The 15,119-nt window shown below is 43.9% G+C and overlaps 1 protein-coding gene across 1 annotated transcript in view; it reads right to left on the bottom strand.

The window, feature by feature from the left end:
- Positions 1-15,119, bottom strand: part of MTL5 (metallothionein-like 5, testis-specific (tesmin)) — a 40,238-nt gene that overhangs the window by 19,348 nt on the left and 5,771 nt on the right. Inside the window, exons 3-6 of the mRNA XM_010837656.1 lie at positions 13,671-13,829; positions 11,329-11,449; positions 9,433-9,509; positions 6,439-6,533 (exon numbers count right to left, since the gene is read on the bottom strand). Of these exons, the coding sequence (XP_010835958.1) occupies positions 6,439-6,533; positions 9,433-9,509; positions 11,329-11,449; positions 13,671-13,829 (452 nt within the window). The remainder of the gene's footprint in view (positions 1-6,438; positions 6,534-9,432; positions 9,510-11,328; positions 11,450-13,670; positions 13,830-15,119) is intronic.

Genomic DNA, 15,119 nt, shown 5'->3' with positions numbered 1-15,119 from the left:
TGCATATAAGTTAAATAAGCAGGGTGACAATATACAGCCTTGACGTACTCCCTTTCCTATTTGGAACCAGTCTGTTGTTCCATGTCCAGTTCTAACTGTTGCTTCCTGACCTGCATACAGTTTTCTCAAGAGGCAGGTCAGGTGGTCTGGTATTCCCATCTCTTTCAGAATTTTCCACAGTTTATTGTGATCCACATAGTCAAAGGCTTTGGCATAGTCAGTTTTCATTCCAGTCCCAAAGAAAGGCAATGCCAAAGAATGCTCAAACTACCGCACAATTGCACTCATCTCACACGCTAGCAAAGTAATGCTCAAAATTCTCCAAGCCAGTCTTCAGCAATATGTGAACGGTGAACTTCCAGATGTTGAAGCTGGTTTTAGAAAAGGCAGAGGGACCAGAGATCAAATGGCCAACATCCTCTGGATCATGGAAAAACCCTTCTTAGAGACATCTTATTTCCAAGTCCTTAAGAGCCGCCTCACTTCGTCCCCAGTCACAGTGTACATACCTCGCTCTAGGCTTCACGGGTTGTTCATGGGCAACCCAGTCGCCGGCCCAGCCAGCAGCATGGCAGCCCTTGTCCACAGGAACCCCTTCACCCCCCAGCTCCGTCCACTCTCGTCTCTACCACCTCGTCCTCCACCGCATCAGAAGTTTCCATCTGGGCTGGCCACTCTGGCTCGACAGTGTCACATGGTCCAGGCTTTTCTCTCTGTTCTCCTTCCTCCTCACCCAGCTGCATTATTAGAGTTCCTGATCAATAGTCTCATGGTGTGTCCAACGTTCAGAGAGGTATAGGACTTGCATTCACAGACTAAACCAAAGACAACTCAGTATTTACATACAGTCAACCCTAGATTTTAACATTAACTTAAAAAATCAATTTGTTTGTTCAGTTTTGTTTTGTGAACCAAGTTTCACAGACTTCTGGATTTTTAACCACTTCTGCACCCCCACATCACTGTCCCATCAATGGAGCTCTCAGTGACTTCAGCAGGAGCTCTCCAATGGAAAAATCATGTGGAGATAGTGGTTAGGGTTGTTAGACATCGGCACAAGGCGTATTCTCCCCTTCCATCACGTAACTTAAAGCTAGGCGGGCACTCAGGGCAGAAGCTGAGAGCAGACAGATTGCACGGATGAACCTCACATGACAGGCGGGGACGGGAGCTCAAGGGCACGGCGCCACCAGTCATGGTGACCGGTCCACCTCCTGTTCCAGCCGCACAGTCCACCCCAGCCCGGATTCCGCTTCACAACCTGCCCTACCACCCCCCCGACTGAGCCTCCCAGGAAGCTGGCATCCCTGGGGGAGAATTGTTCTGAGAAGAATTCAATATAGAGTAAACCAATTCATCCAGCTTTTAAAAACTAAGATGTGGAAATGTTACAGTTAATGCTCAACAAGAATGCAGTGTTTAGCACTTGTTGGAGGGGCTGGAGAACGTAAACCAAAATCCAAGAAAATCACACCACTTGAGGCGCAGGCAGAGTCTTTTACTAAGTTAGTTGGTCAAGATAATACCGAAAGATCCCAACCAGGCTTATGCAGAAGGTGCTGTTTCTAGTCTCTCTGGTTTACGAGGAGCGTGAGTACACGGCTGTTGAGTCTTAACTGTAGCATATACACTACTAGCCGTTCACGTTTGTCTGGACCCTGCTCCACTTACTGATTTCTATACAACCTTATTTCTACTTAATAATGAAGGATTTGCGATTACTTACAATTTCAGACACTGGGATTTGGTACAGTTACATGGCTTTTTAGACTTTGTGTCCAATGAACTAAGAGTTACTCTATAAAGATTAAAAAAGAAAATGTATTCAGATCATTACTCTTCAAAAAGAGAATTAGCTAAGCAGCTGGTGTTTTTGAACAAAGACTGAAAATCTCAACACCAAAGAGTTATAGGTATCATTTATCAGTGCCAGATCATAAGATGGAGCGGCATGCACATTCACAATGTGAGGAGCAGGCCTGGCCAGGTCCAGCTGCACGCCCAGAGACCCTATCGCTGTCTCCTCCCCAAGCCCGCACACATAGTCTCAGGGAGCAGATGGCCGAACTCGAGGGCACAGGCCCCAGGGAAAGTGAAAGTGAAAGCAAAAGCATTAGTCACTCAGTCATGTCCGACTCTTCACGACCACATGAACGGTAGCCTGTCAGGCTCCTCTGTCCATGGGATTCTTCAGGCAAGGATACTGGAGTGGGTTGCCATGCTCTTCTCCAGGGGATCTTCCCAACCCAGAGATTGAATCTGTGTCTCTTATGTCTCCTGCACTGGCAGGCAGGCTCTTTACAACTATGACACACACCGTTTTGGGGAGCAGAGGAGGGAGAGATATTTCATGTCACTGGGGCCTTGGACCTTCCCCAAGCTTCTTCCATTGATCTGTTTAAACCTCTACTGTGTGTGGCTCCCCACACCAAATAGATTTCTATTTCTGTATTTTTCAAATCAGAACACTAATGAAGAGTATAAGCTAAAGAAACAACAGATAAACCATCGTCCACTGTGTTAGAGCTGACTAGTATTACCACGAGTATCACATGTGTTTTGAATGTTATCATGTGGGTACTGGGGACTGCCCTCCTAACTGTTCCTTTGGGGATTAGCCCAGAAGCCGTTTTCAGGGGCATCAGAAGGGGCAAGGTGAATGTGTGCTGGATACTGCTAAACCTGAGGGAGGCTGCGGGTTAAGAAACGGACAAGCTCCCAAGCGCGGCTCAGAAGCACTGCTGCCTGAGGGCACTTGGGATGTCAGCTCTGTGAGATGGTGGGTGGACCCTGGGGTTGAGCAGGAGCACACATGCCCAAACACCGCCTGTGAGCAGGGCTCCCCCTCCCTGGGCCTGTGGCCCTCGAGCTCAGCCTCCTGCTCCCCGAGGCTGTGTGCACAGGCTCTGCCTCTGTGGCCCTGGCTGCTTCTGAGACCACGTTTTGGTCTTGGTCTCCTCAGGAGCTCCGGCAGTGCTCGGCACACACAGTCTTGCTGACAGCCTCCTAGCATCCTGCAGAGCACGGGAGCCACCCTCTGCCTGTGTGCTGCGCCCTCACACACACAGCTGTCTTGAGTCAGGGGAGGTCAGTCTAACCTCAGCTCAGGCCCCCGCCCCCGTGCTCTGGAAGCTCCCCTCATCAGGGCTCCGCCTCTCTCCTCACCGTGGGTTTCTGTTCCAGGAGCCCTGCCCTCTCTCATCGGAAGCCATAAAGGTCCCCGACTCCCGGCTGAGCTGCTGTGTGCTGCTTCTTCTGGAGATGTCTCCCATTTTTAAGGTTATATCCCCACACTATGTTGTTGAGTCTTTATTAATTTATTCTCCATCTAGTCTAGTTTTCCCCTTCATAGAGAGGAGAGTGGCAGCCTTCCATCCCCATGGTGTCTGCAGGCGGCAGATCTGGCTGCACTGGCCCTGGTCCCCAAACCTGGATCAGATGTGGGCTGTTCAGAGCAGGGGGACACGGGCACCCACTTCACCACTCTTGCCCTCGGCCTTGCCTCTAAAATGGGGCATGGTGTGACCTGGCACTACCTGTCCAGAGGAACCAAAACTGTTCCCTTTAAAAATGGAGTAGGGGCCCATGGAGACATTGCAGTGGTGCCCTGCCATAACTGTGGAAGGAGAGAGCGCGGTTCAGTGAGCATCTACGGTGCAGGAAGGAGCCAACAGGCGCTGACTATGAGATCACTTTGTGGCTAGACTGTCATAAGTGCTTCAGGGGAATACCAAAATATACATACATACACATCTATTTTAATTTACGTTGCCTGTTCTAGAGGAATCCACCAAATAATTTGGGACATGAGCTATATATAATTGAAAAATTAGAGAACAAAAGATGTTATATAATCAACTATCAAATTATATGATATAGATTATAAATGATATAAAATTCGAGGACAGTTTTAATAGAGATGAAAAAACAAAACAAACTACTCCTGAAAGAAGTAGAACTTGACATTGACTTTCGAGGGTGTGAAGTTTTTTTGTTATTCATCAAAAGGATGTTTCAGTTGAAATAACAGCACAAGCAAAGATACCACATCAGGGATGAGCAAAGAGCGCCTGGAGGGACAGTAAAGGGACAAGTTCACTGCAGTGGATTAAACTGGAAAAAACTTCCATGGCTCTAATATTAATCATATTTGACTACTCTTCTATGCCAACCTGAGAATTAAAGGGCTAGAGGAGATCTGGACAACTCTGCCTCAGAAAAGCATTATAAATAAACTGTACCACAGTGAGATATGACCTCATCTTTAAGAAAAAATTTCCAGAGAAGCAGACTCTTGAATTTTATAATGTTCATGATGTTACCAAAAATAAAGATCTCAAGGGATATCAGAATTCACAGTAATGTCTGATTGATAATTTGATTATTAAAGCCATGCAGAGTGACAGGATGTGAATTTTTATTCATATGATAGGCTACTGAATAAGTCAGCCAGTTCACCACCTGTATCTTGAGAATGGTGACTGGGTGAATTCACCCACATGGACTGCTTGCTGTGAGGCCCAAGCTGGCCCACATCTAAGTCACCTATCTCAGAACGTTTACACCACAGGGGCTGACAGAATGTCCTTTCTCATGTCCTCACACCTACTTTAACCTTGTTGTCTGATGAAAGTTAAAAAAAAAAAGAAAAAAAAGCCTAACAAAGCATCTAAAGAGGTCTAGCAAATTAGTCGTGGTTGGGAACTCATATAGAATGAAACAGCCAGCAAATGGTTTTCTGACAGCTCCCTCACCAAAAATAACAAGTTGGTAGAGATTCCAGTATGCCATCAGTGCTGTGGATGTAGAGATAATAATCATCTGGCTGATTCAGTGGCATGACATCAAATCAAGTAATTATTTGCAGCAAAAAATACAAAAACAAAGCTCATGTTGTTCCTGACAAACCTTCCTGGCACATCATTTATAATAGAAAAATATTTTATGGCCTGCATAATGACTTCACAACAGAGAAAACCTTGCAGAGAGCGGGAAGAAGGCAGGGGGAGGGTGGGAATAAGGGGGTGCACTGAGTGAAAGTCCCCTCACTGCTGCTCCTCTGTGGAAACGTGTAGCAGCTGCAACGCAGAGAAACTTCAAACGGCACTCTAACTCCGAGAGCCACACCGGAAATAAAGTATTGAAGCACCGAATGCCTGTGGATATGGTAGGCATGCTAAAGCACATGGTGTGCAATACCACGGGCTGGATGCTCCCAGATTACAAGCGAGGTAAGGTACATATCTTGAGAAAATCCTGGGTCATATGGTGTAGCCAAAGATGTAATACCATCAGCAAATCTAGAAGTTGCTCACAGAGTTGTTTTGTCCACAAATATTATGAACCATGATTACAGAACCAGGTAAACAGCAACCACTGATCCACCATGCCAAGATAGTGAAGCCAGGAGAATGGCTCCCACAGTCAGAGTCAGCCATATTAAATGAGAGTCAACAACTGAGGTGGCACAGAATCACAACCAGCTCCACGACCAACTACTAAGACTGGAGCAGCAAATCCTGTGAGCAACTGACGTTCTTCAGCGACGCCGCAGAGGTGTGTGTTGACTGAATCCCACCAGGTCACCGAACTCGACCTAGCAGCTCACCTAAGCCTCTCACACGGCCCCATGACTCTCCTCACCCTCATCAAGGTCACAGTGAAGATGTGCCTAAAGGCAGACACTTCAGGAGGCTGGGGGCACTAGAGACCAGCCTACATTTCCTAAATTGCTGGCCTGATTTCTTTCAGGCCCTCACATGTACTTTTTCATTAGGCTGTGTGTCCCAACTTCTGGAGGCAGGAAGAGATGGCCCTCCATAACCAACTAGATGGCTCCATGAACAAAGAGGGCTGCTCTATTCACTGACAGCACATGAGTGTGAACTCAAGAAAGTTGCAACCAGCTTGGTTAGTTTAGTTAGTTACAATTATAGACATGATTTTAAAATGTCCAGACAAGGTCCCAGATAAGTGCAGCCATATCCACCTGCAGACCATGTGCCTTGGACCCTGCCATTGAACCTGAGCAAAGGCAGCGGGCAGAGGCTGCCATAAAGGCACGGAGACTGCGGTCAGCATTAAGTGACTGCCACACCATTACCTGTGTTGATGACAGCAAAAAAGAAACAGAGCAGCCAAGTTTAAGCCAATGTGCTCTCAAGACAGCTAGGATCGGCAGCAAACCTCCGAAACACTGCCACTGGGCAGTGGGCAGAGAGTGGAAGTAAATGAAGGTTACAGACCAGTCTTTCAAGCAACCACAAACCAGACACTCACAGCAATACTGTTAGTGCACTGCTGAATGTAAAAATCCTATTTTAGAAGTCATGAAAGTTTGCAGGTAAAGTTAACTTTAAAACTCAGAAGAAAATCACAAATGTACCCAAGAGCCTCTTAAACTCTTACATTAAAGTGACAGTTGCTTTTAATTCTTACCCAGCCAAAGTTATTTTTGGTGGTGGTCCTGGAAGAGTTGATCCTGAGGGGAAAGCAGAACCGTTGATTGCAGATGGTAAGGCTCCACTGTCAAGCTGTGTAAAGTCAAAGGCAAGCATAATTTGAATTAGTATACATTTTAAAAGTTTATTATACCTTCTCCCTCCCACCCCAGATATAGACAAAAATGATTTTCTTCTGGAAGTTTATACCACGATCCCTTTACAACAACATCCAGGCCTTATTATCACCATGGTTCTGCTAACACCTGAGAGGGTTCCAGCCAAGGGTTTCAGTAGAAGTGAGAGGAGTCCAGCCCCAGTCACCTCACCCACCAGACCACAGGATGCCCTGGGGCGAGAAAGCCTGACTGTGGTCAAAGACTGAAAACAGGCCAAGGACTCAGGGCCAAGCCACCTACAAGCTGACAAGCGGTTCACACGGCTGTCAGTCGGTTGTCCAGTGTTATTGCAATGGACATCTTTTTCACTTTTATGAACTACAAATTCGGAAATAAATTTAATAACATATTTCTATAAACTAAACATGTTCTTTGATTATTATTATGTTCTTAGTTTAACACAAGAGATCTTGACATTTGAAATCTCATTGGCAACCATTACTTTCTCATCTAATCATAAAAAATTTTGTAATCAATTTTAACAAATTCAAAACCAGTGTCCTAATCTCTGCATTATCCATGTCCTTTGCTTTTTGGTTCTCATGTTCTTTTATTGTATATTATCCATTCACATGGCTTACAGGGAAAGGAAAGGGTAGCAAAATCAACGCTGACCTTTATTTTCTTAAAAGAAGCTTGAAGAAATTTCAACTGTTGAATAAGTTTAGATTTTGAAATTATTTGTGTATATCACAAACATCCTATCCTTGTCCCTTCCTCCCTGAAAACTTGAAATTTAAAAATAAGCTTTATTTAAGAAACATAGTTTTGGAATTTCCTGGCAGTTTGGTGGCTAGGACTCTGTACTTTCACTGCTAAAGACCTGAGTTTGATTCCTGGTCAGGGAACTTGCCTGGCGGCTCAGACGGTAAAGCGTCTGCCTACAATGTAGGAGACCCGAGTTCGATCCCTAGGTCGGGAAGATCCCCTGGTCGGGAAGATCCCCTGGAGAAGGAAATGGCAACCCACTCCAGTACCCTTGCCTGGAGAATCCCATGGATGGAGGAGCCTGGTGGGCTGCAGTCCACGGGGTCGCAAAGAGTCAGACACGACTGAGCGACTTCACTTGCAGGGAACTAAAATCCCACAAGCCACTCAGTGCAGTCAAAAAAAAAAAAAGAAGCATGATCTTGGGAAAACACAATTTATCTATCATCCTTTCTCTCTTCTGCTTCTTTTATCATTGTGTGTAATCATTCCCTGATGGGCCCTGAAGACACTGAGAAACCACCCAGGGTCCAACTCCTTCATTACAAATCCCCCACCACAGTCTCACAGGGAGTCACCACCAGAACCACCCTCGTGGGTCTTGAGAGCTGGGAGGCTCTGTGTTCCTCTCCCCCTGCTTTGCTAGAGGGAAGTGTTCACCAGTGACTGCAACTGTTTTTTTTACAGTCACCCAGACACCCAATTATTGGGCCCACACCTCCTCATGGCAGTCCATGAGGAGTAGACTTCTCTGGACTTTTGCCTTCTTTTGAGGAAGTGATTTAACAGTTCTTGAGGTTGAGATGATTCTCAGAATAAACCAGATATAATTTCTCTCTCTTTTGCTTATTTATTTAGCCTCAAAGTAAAGCAGAGAAAAAGAGATGTCTTTTAAGTAAGATGTTTCCTGTCGCGTTCCACTTCCTCCTGCTCTCCCCTCTTGCTTGCTCCACCCTTGCCCCATCGGCCTCCTGACTGTCTCCACAGCCCACTGGACCCAGACTGTGAGTGCTCCTCGCCATGCCTGAAAGGCTCTTCCACGTGACAGTCACATGGTTCACCTCTTCCTCTCTCTCAAGACTTTGCTCGAGTGTCACCTTCTCAGTGGCGCCAACACTGACCACCTTGCTTAAACTTGCCACCTGCCTTCCTCCTCAAACCCCCACCTCCAGTGCCCTGCCTCTGCTCTCCTAGCATACAGTTTAATTTATTTATTTATTAGGTTTGCTTATTGTCTGTCTCCCACACTGAAATGTAAACTGTGGGAGGGCAGAGTCATCTGTTTTGCTTTGATTTGTTTTGGGGGGTTCACTTAATATTGGCTCACTGATGTAACCCAAGTGCTCAGGCATGCTGCCCTATTGAAGGCCACCCTCTATGAAGGCCTGATACATGTTAGCTTTGCTCCAGCCCTCAGTCCACAGATATAACCAAGAATTACAAGATCTCTGCTCTATGGAGCTTGTATTCCTGTGGGTGGATACAGGCAAACAAACAGACTGAAGAACGCAAGACAGTCACAGTGTGTGCATAATCAAACAGGCACTGTGACAGAGAGTGGCATCTACACTGGGGGCGTATGCAGAGAATCAAACAGGCGCTGTGACAGAGAGTGGCGTCTACACTGGGGACGTACAGAAGGCTCTTCTGGAGAGGGGACATTTTACATCAAGACTTAAGGAAAAGAGTACATTTGTCTTATATTTAATCTATGCACATTATGGTGTAATCATAAAAGTATTTTAAACTAAAGAGCATTTTCCTGATGTGGACAAAGGTGGGAAATAAGTATTCTAGACCAAGTGAGGGGTACGTGCTGATGGGTGTCAGGACCACAAAGGACACACTCAGCGAATGGGGCAGAACTGGGGTCCAGAGGCCTAGGAAGGCCAGGTTGTCTCACAGAGCCGGCAGAGAAGGCGGTCTTAGACTCACTCTGCTACTCCCAGTGCCTAACGTGGGGTGAAGGTGTTGGATACTTGGTTTAACCACTGATTGTAAAACAGAGGATAAATATACTTTCTGAGTAATTCAAACTTCAACAATTGAAATTTCAAGAGACAATAATACCCTATTGTATTTTTTTTATTAAAGCAATAACTCACTTGTTGTGTAATGAGATTTAATTTTGCTGGTACTGGCAAAAATCTTCCTACTAAAGTAGTCATGGGTTTAGGGACATCTGTAAGGAAGACAATTACAATTAATTGATAGCATATATTGTTCCTTTTCCACTTGCACATGGAATAAAGTACAAAAATGATAATGTATCATGAGTTTAACATGTGCAAAGTCATTTACACTTCTCTTGATCCTATTTATGTTTTCTATAAAACCTTTCTGGTCAATGTTTTCAGCTTGGGTTTTTTTGTTTGTTTGTTTTTACTTATTACACCTTTTTTCTTTGTCATAATGCTACTTTACTTGAGCTTCCGGGATGTTATGCTAAAAAATGTCGCTGCCCAGGTTCCTAAACTCTGTGCCACGGTGCCCTTGAGTGCTGCAGCACTCACCAGGGAGGCTGTAGATACGTCTCATTTTCACAGAAAGCAGAGCGCCCCCTGTGGGACGACACACGGGCCACCTTCAGTTTGTGTGTGCTCTTCCTCAGGTACTGATTTGATGGCATGTGAATACTTACCAGGCTATTGGGAGCAACTACTTAAGATTGGAGCTGATACTGTATTTCTTTGGCCTAAGCGCGCCATGAAGAACACCCGTGAGACACTACGGTCCCTGTCAAATTCCGTGTTTGAACTGGAGTGACAGAAGTCTCCTGATTGCCCACCTACTGAAGGCTTGTGCCTCCTTTGAGTGGTGTTTCCTTGAGATTTACGTAACTGAATGCATCTATTTCACGGTGATATTTAATGTGTACACAGTGACAAAGGAAACTAGGCTGGGGGCTGAGCAGTTATGATGATATGACAAGGACATAGATGAGGAGAGCATTATGTAAATCTTCCTTCTGGGGATGATCTAAGGCATTAGGATTTTGTCGTGTTCCAGAAGGAAGGGAATTGGAAAAGAAGCCTTCTCTGCCTGTGTAGAGGATCAGAGGCAGCTCTGACCCACAGGGACTGGAGCCAGAAAACCCATGGCTGGTGTGCAGGAAAGTGCTCCTGGAGGTGCTTTGCATCATAGAAAAGTAAATGCCTTAGGGGCATGTTATCTGTCCCTGGATAAGGAGACTATCAGGATGGAATAGCAGTTACATTCTGTCTTTTTGCCCTGGGTTCCAAAGGCTCACTGGAATGGCATCAGGACTTAATATTGACTTAAATTATGACAAGGTCAGTGAATCATATGATAACGAAATATTCTGGTTAATTCAAGCTTTAGGGTAACACAATTATGTGCATAGTACACACAGATGCCCAGTTTTGAGTATTAGTGTCTAACTTTTGTAAACACAATCTTAAAACTATGTCATTTGACCTTCCTTTAATCATTCATGAGTCATTTGATGGTAATCAAGTAGTTATAGATTATTCATTATTATTGCACCAGTTTAAAGAAGTTTCTGAATAAATCAACGGCAGATAAGTCAGCATTTGATAGTTATTTCAGAACCCATGATGATGAAAGCGGAGTGCTGGTTCTCCTTGACTGCATTAAAACATTTACATTAAAATGTGTACAATTTTTGCCACATCTGAACAGTCAACCCACTGCCTAATCTGGGAAAGTTTGTTTCAACCCAGTTACCTCTGGCCACACCACTCATGGGTACAAGTAGTTGCCTATTAGGATCACAAAGCTCTCTACAGATAGCAGAAGGAGAGGACAGCTATCTAAGAATTCGAGATAGTCAGAACAATGTACATGAATTAACCTATAAAGATATATTTTTCTAGTCTTAACTCACTAATATGGGCTGTAGGTTGCCAAATTGCCTAACTGCCTATTTGACTTTCACTCTGTATACACATTCACAAACATATTCACTTACCAACTTCCATGTGATATATGACATATTTTTCTATTAATTTACTTTGTACCTGACTGTAGATAATTATTTTGGTCTTGATACTGAGGAACCAAATGAAGTGCTTGTAGTTCTCTTGCGCCAGAACTATCTATACACAGCATTTGTGTGCCCCCTTTCAACTGACATATCACCTAAAATGAAAAATAATGATCAGGCTCCATTTTTAAAAAGATATCCAGTAATATGAATCTAAGTAAACTTAAATCCAAGAACACAGTTTTAATGCACAATTTAAGTTTTAATGGAAAATGGTAAACTATAGATATATTCTCACTTATTTACTCTACAATAACATGCTCTCTGGAGGGACCACAAGGCAAAAAAATTCCTGGGGAAACGTCTTGTGAGGTGTGTTCAGTGTGTTAAGAGAAGTTCCTGCTCACACCTGTCTCTACAGGTATAGGCTTAGGGTAGGGAACAGGTGACTATGAACCAGAGCTTCTGTCCACCTGTCCAGGTACTCCACGGTCTTCAGGAATGGAGAGAGTGTGCTGATTTGCCTAACCTGGCCCCACTGAAATCCAGTTAACCATAGGAAGGGCTTTGTCCCCCTGACTCTATCTCTGTAGCTGGTCAACTACTTAGAATAATCTTTAATTTTATGACAGTTGTTCTCTCCTTCCACATGCACATGTTATTATTTAACATTTAATGTGTTTTTAAGATACCCATTTATTTCATTTCCTACAAGTACAGTTTAGAAAGTTTAATCCAAGTACTGGAAAATTCCAAGAAACCATGTCAATCTTTCTGGGCCTGACCAGTACCCTCAGATCGCCTAGTTGGATTCTGACCATATATAAATCCCCAGCAAGCCTGGTGAGTCAGCCAGTCCACCACACCAGTCAAGCCAAGCATGGACTCGGCCCTCCTCTGGGCAGCCCTGTCCATGGCAGTGCGGCATGAACATGAAGGTGAGAGGAGTCACTGTCTCTCACCGCACATAGCTTCTAATTCTGATGGTAAAATCGCAAATACCCAGAGAAACTACGGTTTCTGTTGTTAGGTTGCCTTTGGGTTTCCTAGACAGGAAAACCCAAATAAGCTTAAAGGATCGATGTTACCAAAATAACACACATACAGCCTACATTAATGAGGTGCTGATCGCCAGCTCACACCTTCAGATCATCCTGACACTGGATAAGAGGCCAGCATTCATGTTCCATTGGAATTTTCTTTGTATTTAGAGGATAATTATAGCCACACACGCACAGGTGCACAGATGGGCTGAGTGGACTGTCCAGGCCTCTGCCTATTGCACAATTCTGGACTCCTGAGGGACACAATCCTGTCCCTCCTGTGAGCATTCTAACATTACTCAGGAGTCTGGTGTAATCGGAAGAGTTCTCATCCTGTTCACCTGATCTAAGTGTCCTAGAAAAGCTCTGCTCATTCTCAAGTATTTTCCAGTTAAAGTACACACCTTAGGTTTAAGGTCTCCTTTCTTGGAATAGAGAGCTGATGGTGGGGACAGCAATTGGTTCTTTGGACCTTTTGCCGAATCAATGCTTGGGGCTGGATTCCCTGGTTTCCCTCCCTTTTTGGTCCTCAACACACCACTTACAAGTAGACTATGCAACATCTCTGTTTTCTGATCCATAAAATGTAGGTAAAAATGTCTACCCTACAGAGTTTGTCTGTATTAGTAGCTCAGTCGTGTCTGACTCTTTGTGACTCCATGGACTGTATCCTGCCAAGCTCCTCTGTCCATGGGATTCTCCAGGCAAGAATACTGGAATGGGTTGCCATTTCCTTCTCCAGGGGCTCTTCCCAACCCAAGGATCAAATCCAGATCTCCCGCGTTGCTGGCAGACTCTTTACTGTCTGAGCCACCAGGGCAGTTGATAGATTAAATAAAACGACAAACACGCGAACCTATCACATAAACCACAAATGTTACTGATTCCTATCTTACTTGAGTGTTAGTTGGTAGGAGGGATTTGGAGGCAGGCAGGGAGGAAAGCAGCTTCTGCCCTGCAGCCACAGAACCGCAGCTGCCCCCTCCCACCAGCATGCCAAACCACACAGGTCAGCAGCTGCTCCTTTCCTGGGCCAACCCTTGGGTCTGCCTGGACTGAGGTGACTTACGGCTTCTCTCTTTAGTGAATACAGCAGTGTCCTAATCTTTGATTTGCTAAGATCGAGTAGAAGAGAATCTTAGATGTGAAGGAAACATTAGAAAGACTCTAATTATATCCCTCTTTTCATAGATAAGACAATCAAAAATGCTGACTCGACAAGTAAACAGAATGCAAAGCAATGACTGAAAATATTTTACTGTTGACTTAGTAATGATAAGGGTCAAACATTTAACATCATGTTAGTCAGACACATTTTCTTTGGCATAATTACCATTGGGTTAGAGTCTTTCTTATGAGAGCAACCAGAGGCATCCTCTGCTCCTTGAGATGATGGGAACTTGCAACATGACTCCTGGGCCAGAGGATGTTGGAAGGTTGCTTCATCCAGATTGTTACTTGTGATAGAACCACCTGCTTCCTTGATTTCAACCTGAAAAAGTAAACGTTATCTTAGAAATCACATTGTGGACACTGCACTTTATTTACAGTTGCATAATATAGAAAATTCTTTGTAGAAGTTACATTTTTGAAGTAAAGAACATTCTTTTGCTTAGCATCCTCTCTTCCTCAGTATTAATTCATCCTCTGGGGCGACAAGTCATCTGACCATCCTGGCTGGGGATCGAGAACACCAGAGATCAGGACCATCTGCCCATGAGGTGTGGGGATGTGACTTCGATGTAACCCTCTTGCTGTTTGAAAAACATGGTGTGGGTAATCTGAGAAGATTCTGTGATTGGTCAGCTCCCCCTTGAGCTTCTAGACAACCCTCTACTACAAAAGAGCTGGCTGCCTCTTGGGAACTTCCTTAAAATCGCCTAAAATGCTTCTCCTTAATCATCATTCTCAGAGCACGCTCATTAAATTGTATTAATGTTCTAGTCTGTTTTGCCTTTTCCTCAAGAAGCCAGACATCTTTGCTGATGTTTTAATGATATTATATTGTAACTTGGAGCTTCCCAGGTGCCCTTATGGTAAAGAATCCTCCTGCCAATATAAGAGACATAAGAGATCTGGGTTTCCCTGAGTCGAGAAGATCCCCTGGAGGAGGGCATGGCAACCCATTCCAGTATTCTTGCCTGGAGAATCCTATGGACAGGGGAGCCTGGCGGGCTACAGTCCATGGGGTAGCAAAGGGTGGCGGGACGTGACTGAAGCAATTTAGCACACATGCACATAACTTACAATGTATTTATAGTAATGTTTATAATTAAATAGTAGAGCTTCCCTCACTGAATGGTAGAACGATAATTAACATGAAAACTATGAGGGTAGAGAATAACTGCCAGCTTTGTTTTTTAAGCTATCTTCTGCAACAACTCAGCGACACATCAGCAAAAGTACCAAAACTAGGGAGAAACATCAATGATGTCATTGAAAGTCAATGGAATTTAAAAAACTAAGTAGTCTCGATGCTTTAAAAAAAATACCACTAAAGTGTTTCAAAAAAAAAATTACCATTTAAAGTGTTTCAAAACTATAATTATATATATATAGTTTATGTATAGTATATATAAATATATTATAATGTATATAACATGTGTACACCCATGGTGGATTCATGTTGATGTATGGCAAAACCAATACAATATTGAAAGTAGTTAGCCCTCAATTAAAATAAATAAATTTATATTAGAAATTTATGATAATAGTATAATAAATATAAATATAATATATAAAGTACGTAATAAATATTATATACTATATTAATATTAATTAT

The sequence above is a fragment of the Bison bison genome, unplaced genomic scaffold, assembly GCF_000754665.1.
Source record: "Bison bison bison isolate TAMUID 2011002044 unplaced genomic scaffold, Bison_UMD1.0 scf7180017864080, whole genome shotgun sequence".
Lineage (NCBI taxonomy): Eukaryota > Metazoa > Chordata > Mammalia > Artiodactyla > Bovidae > Bison > Bison bison.
This window is presented reverse-complemented; position numbering and strand designations above follow the sequence as displayed.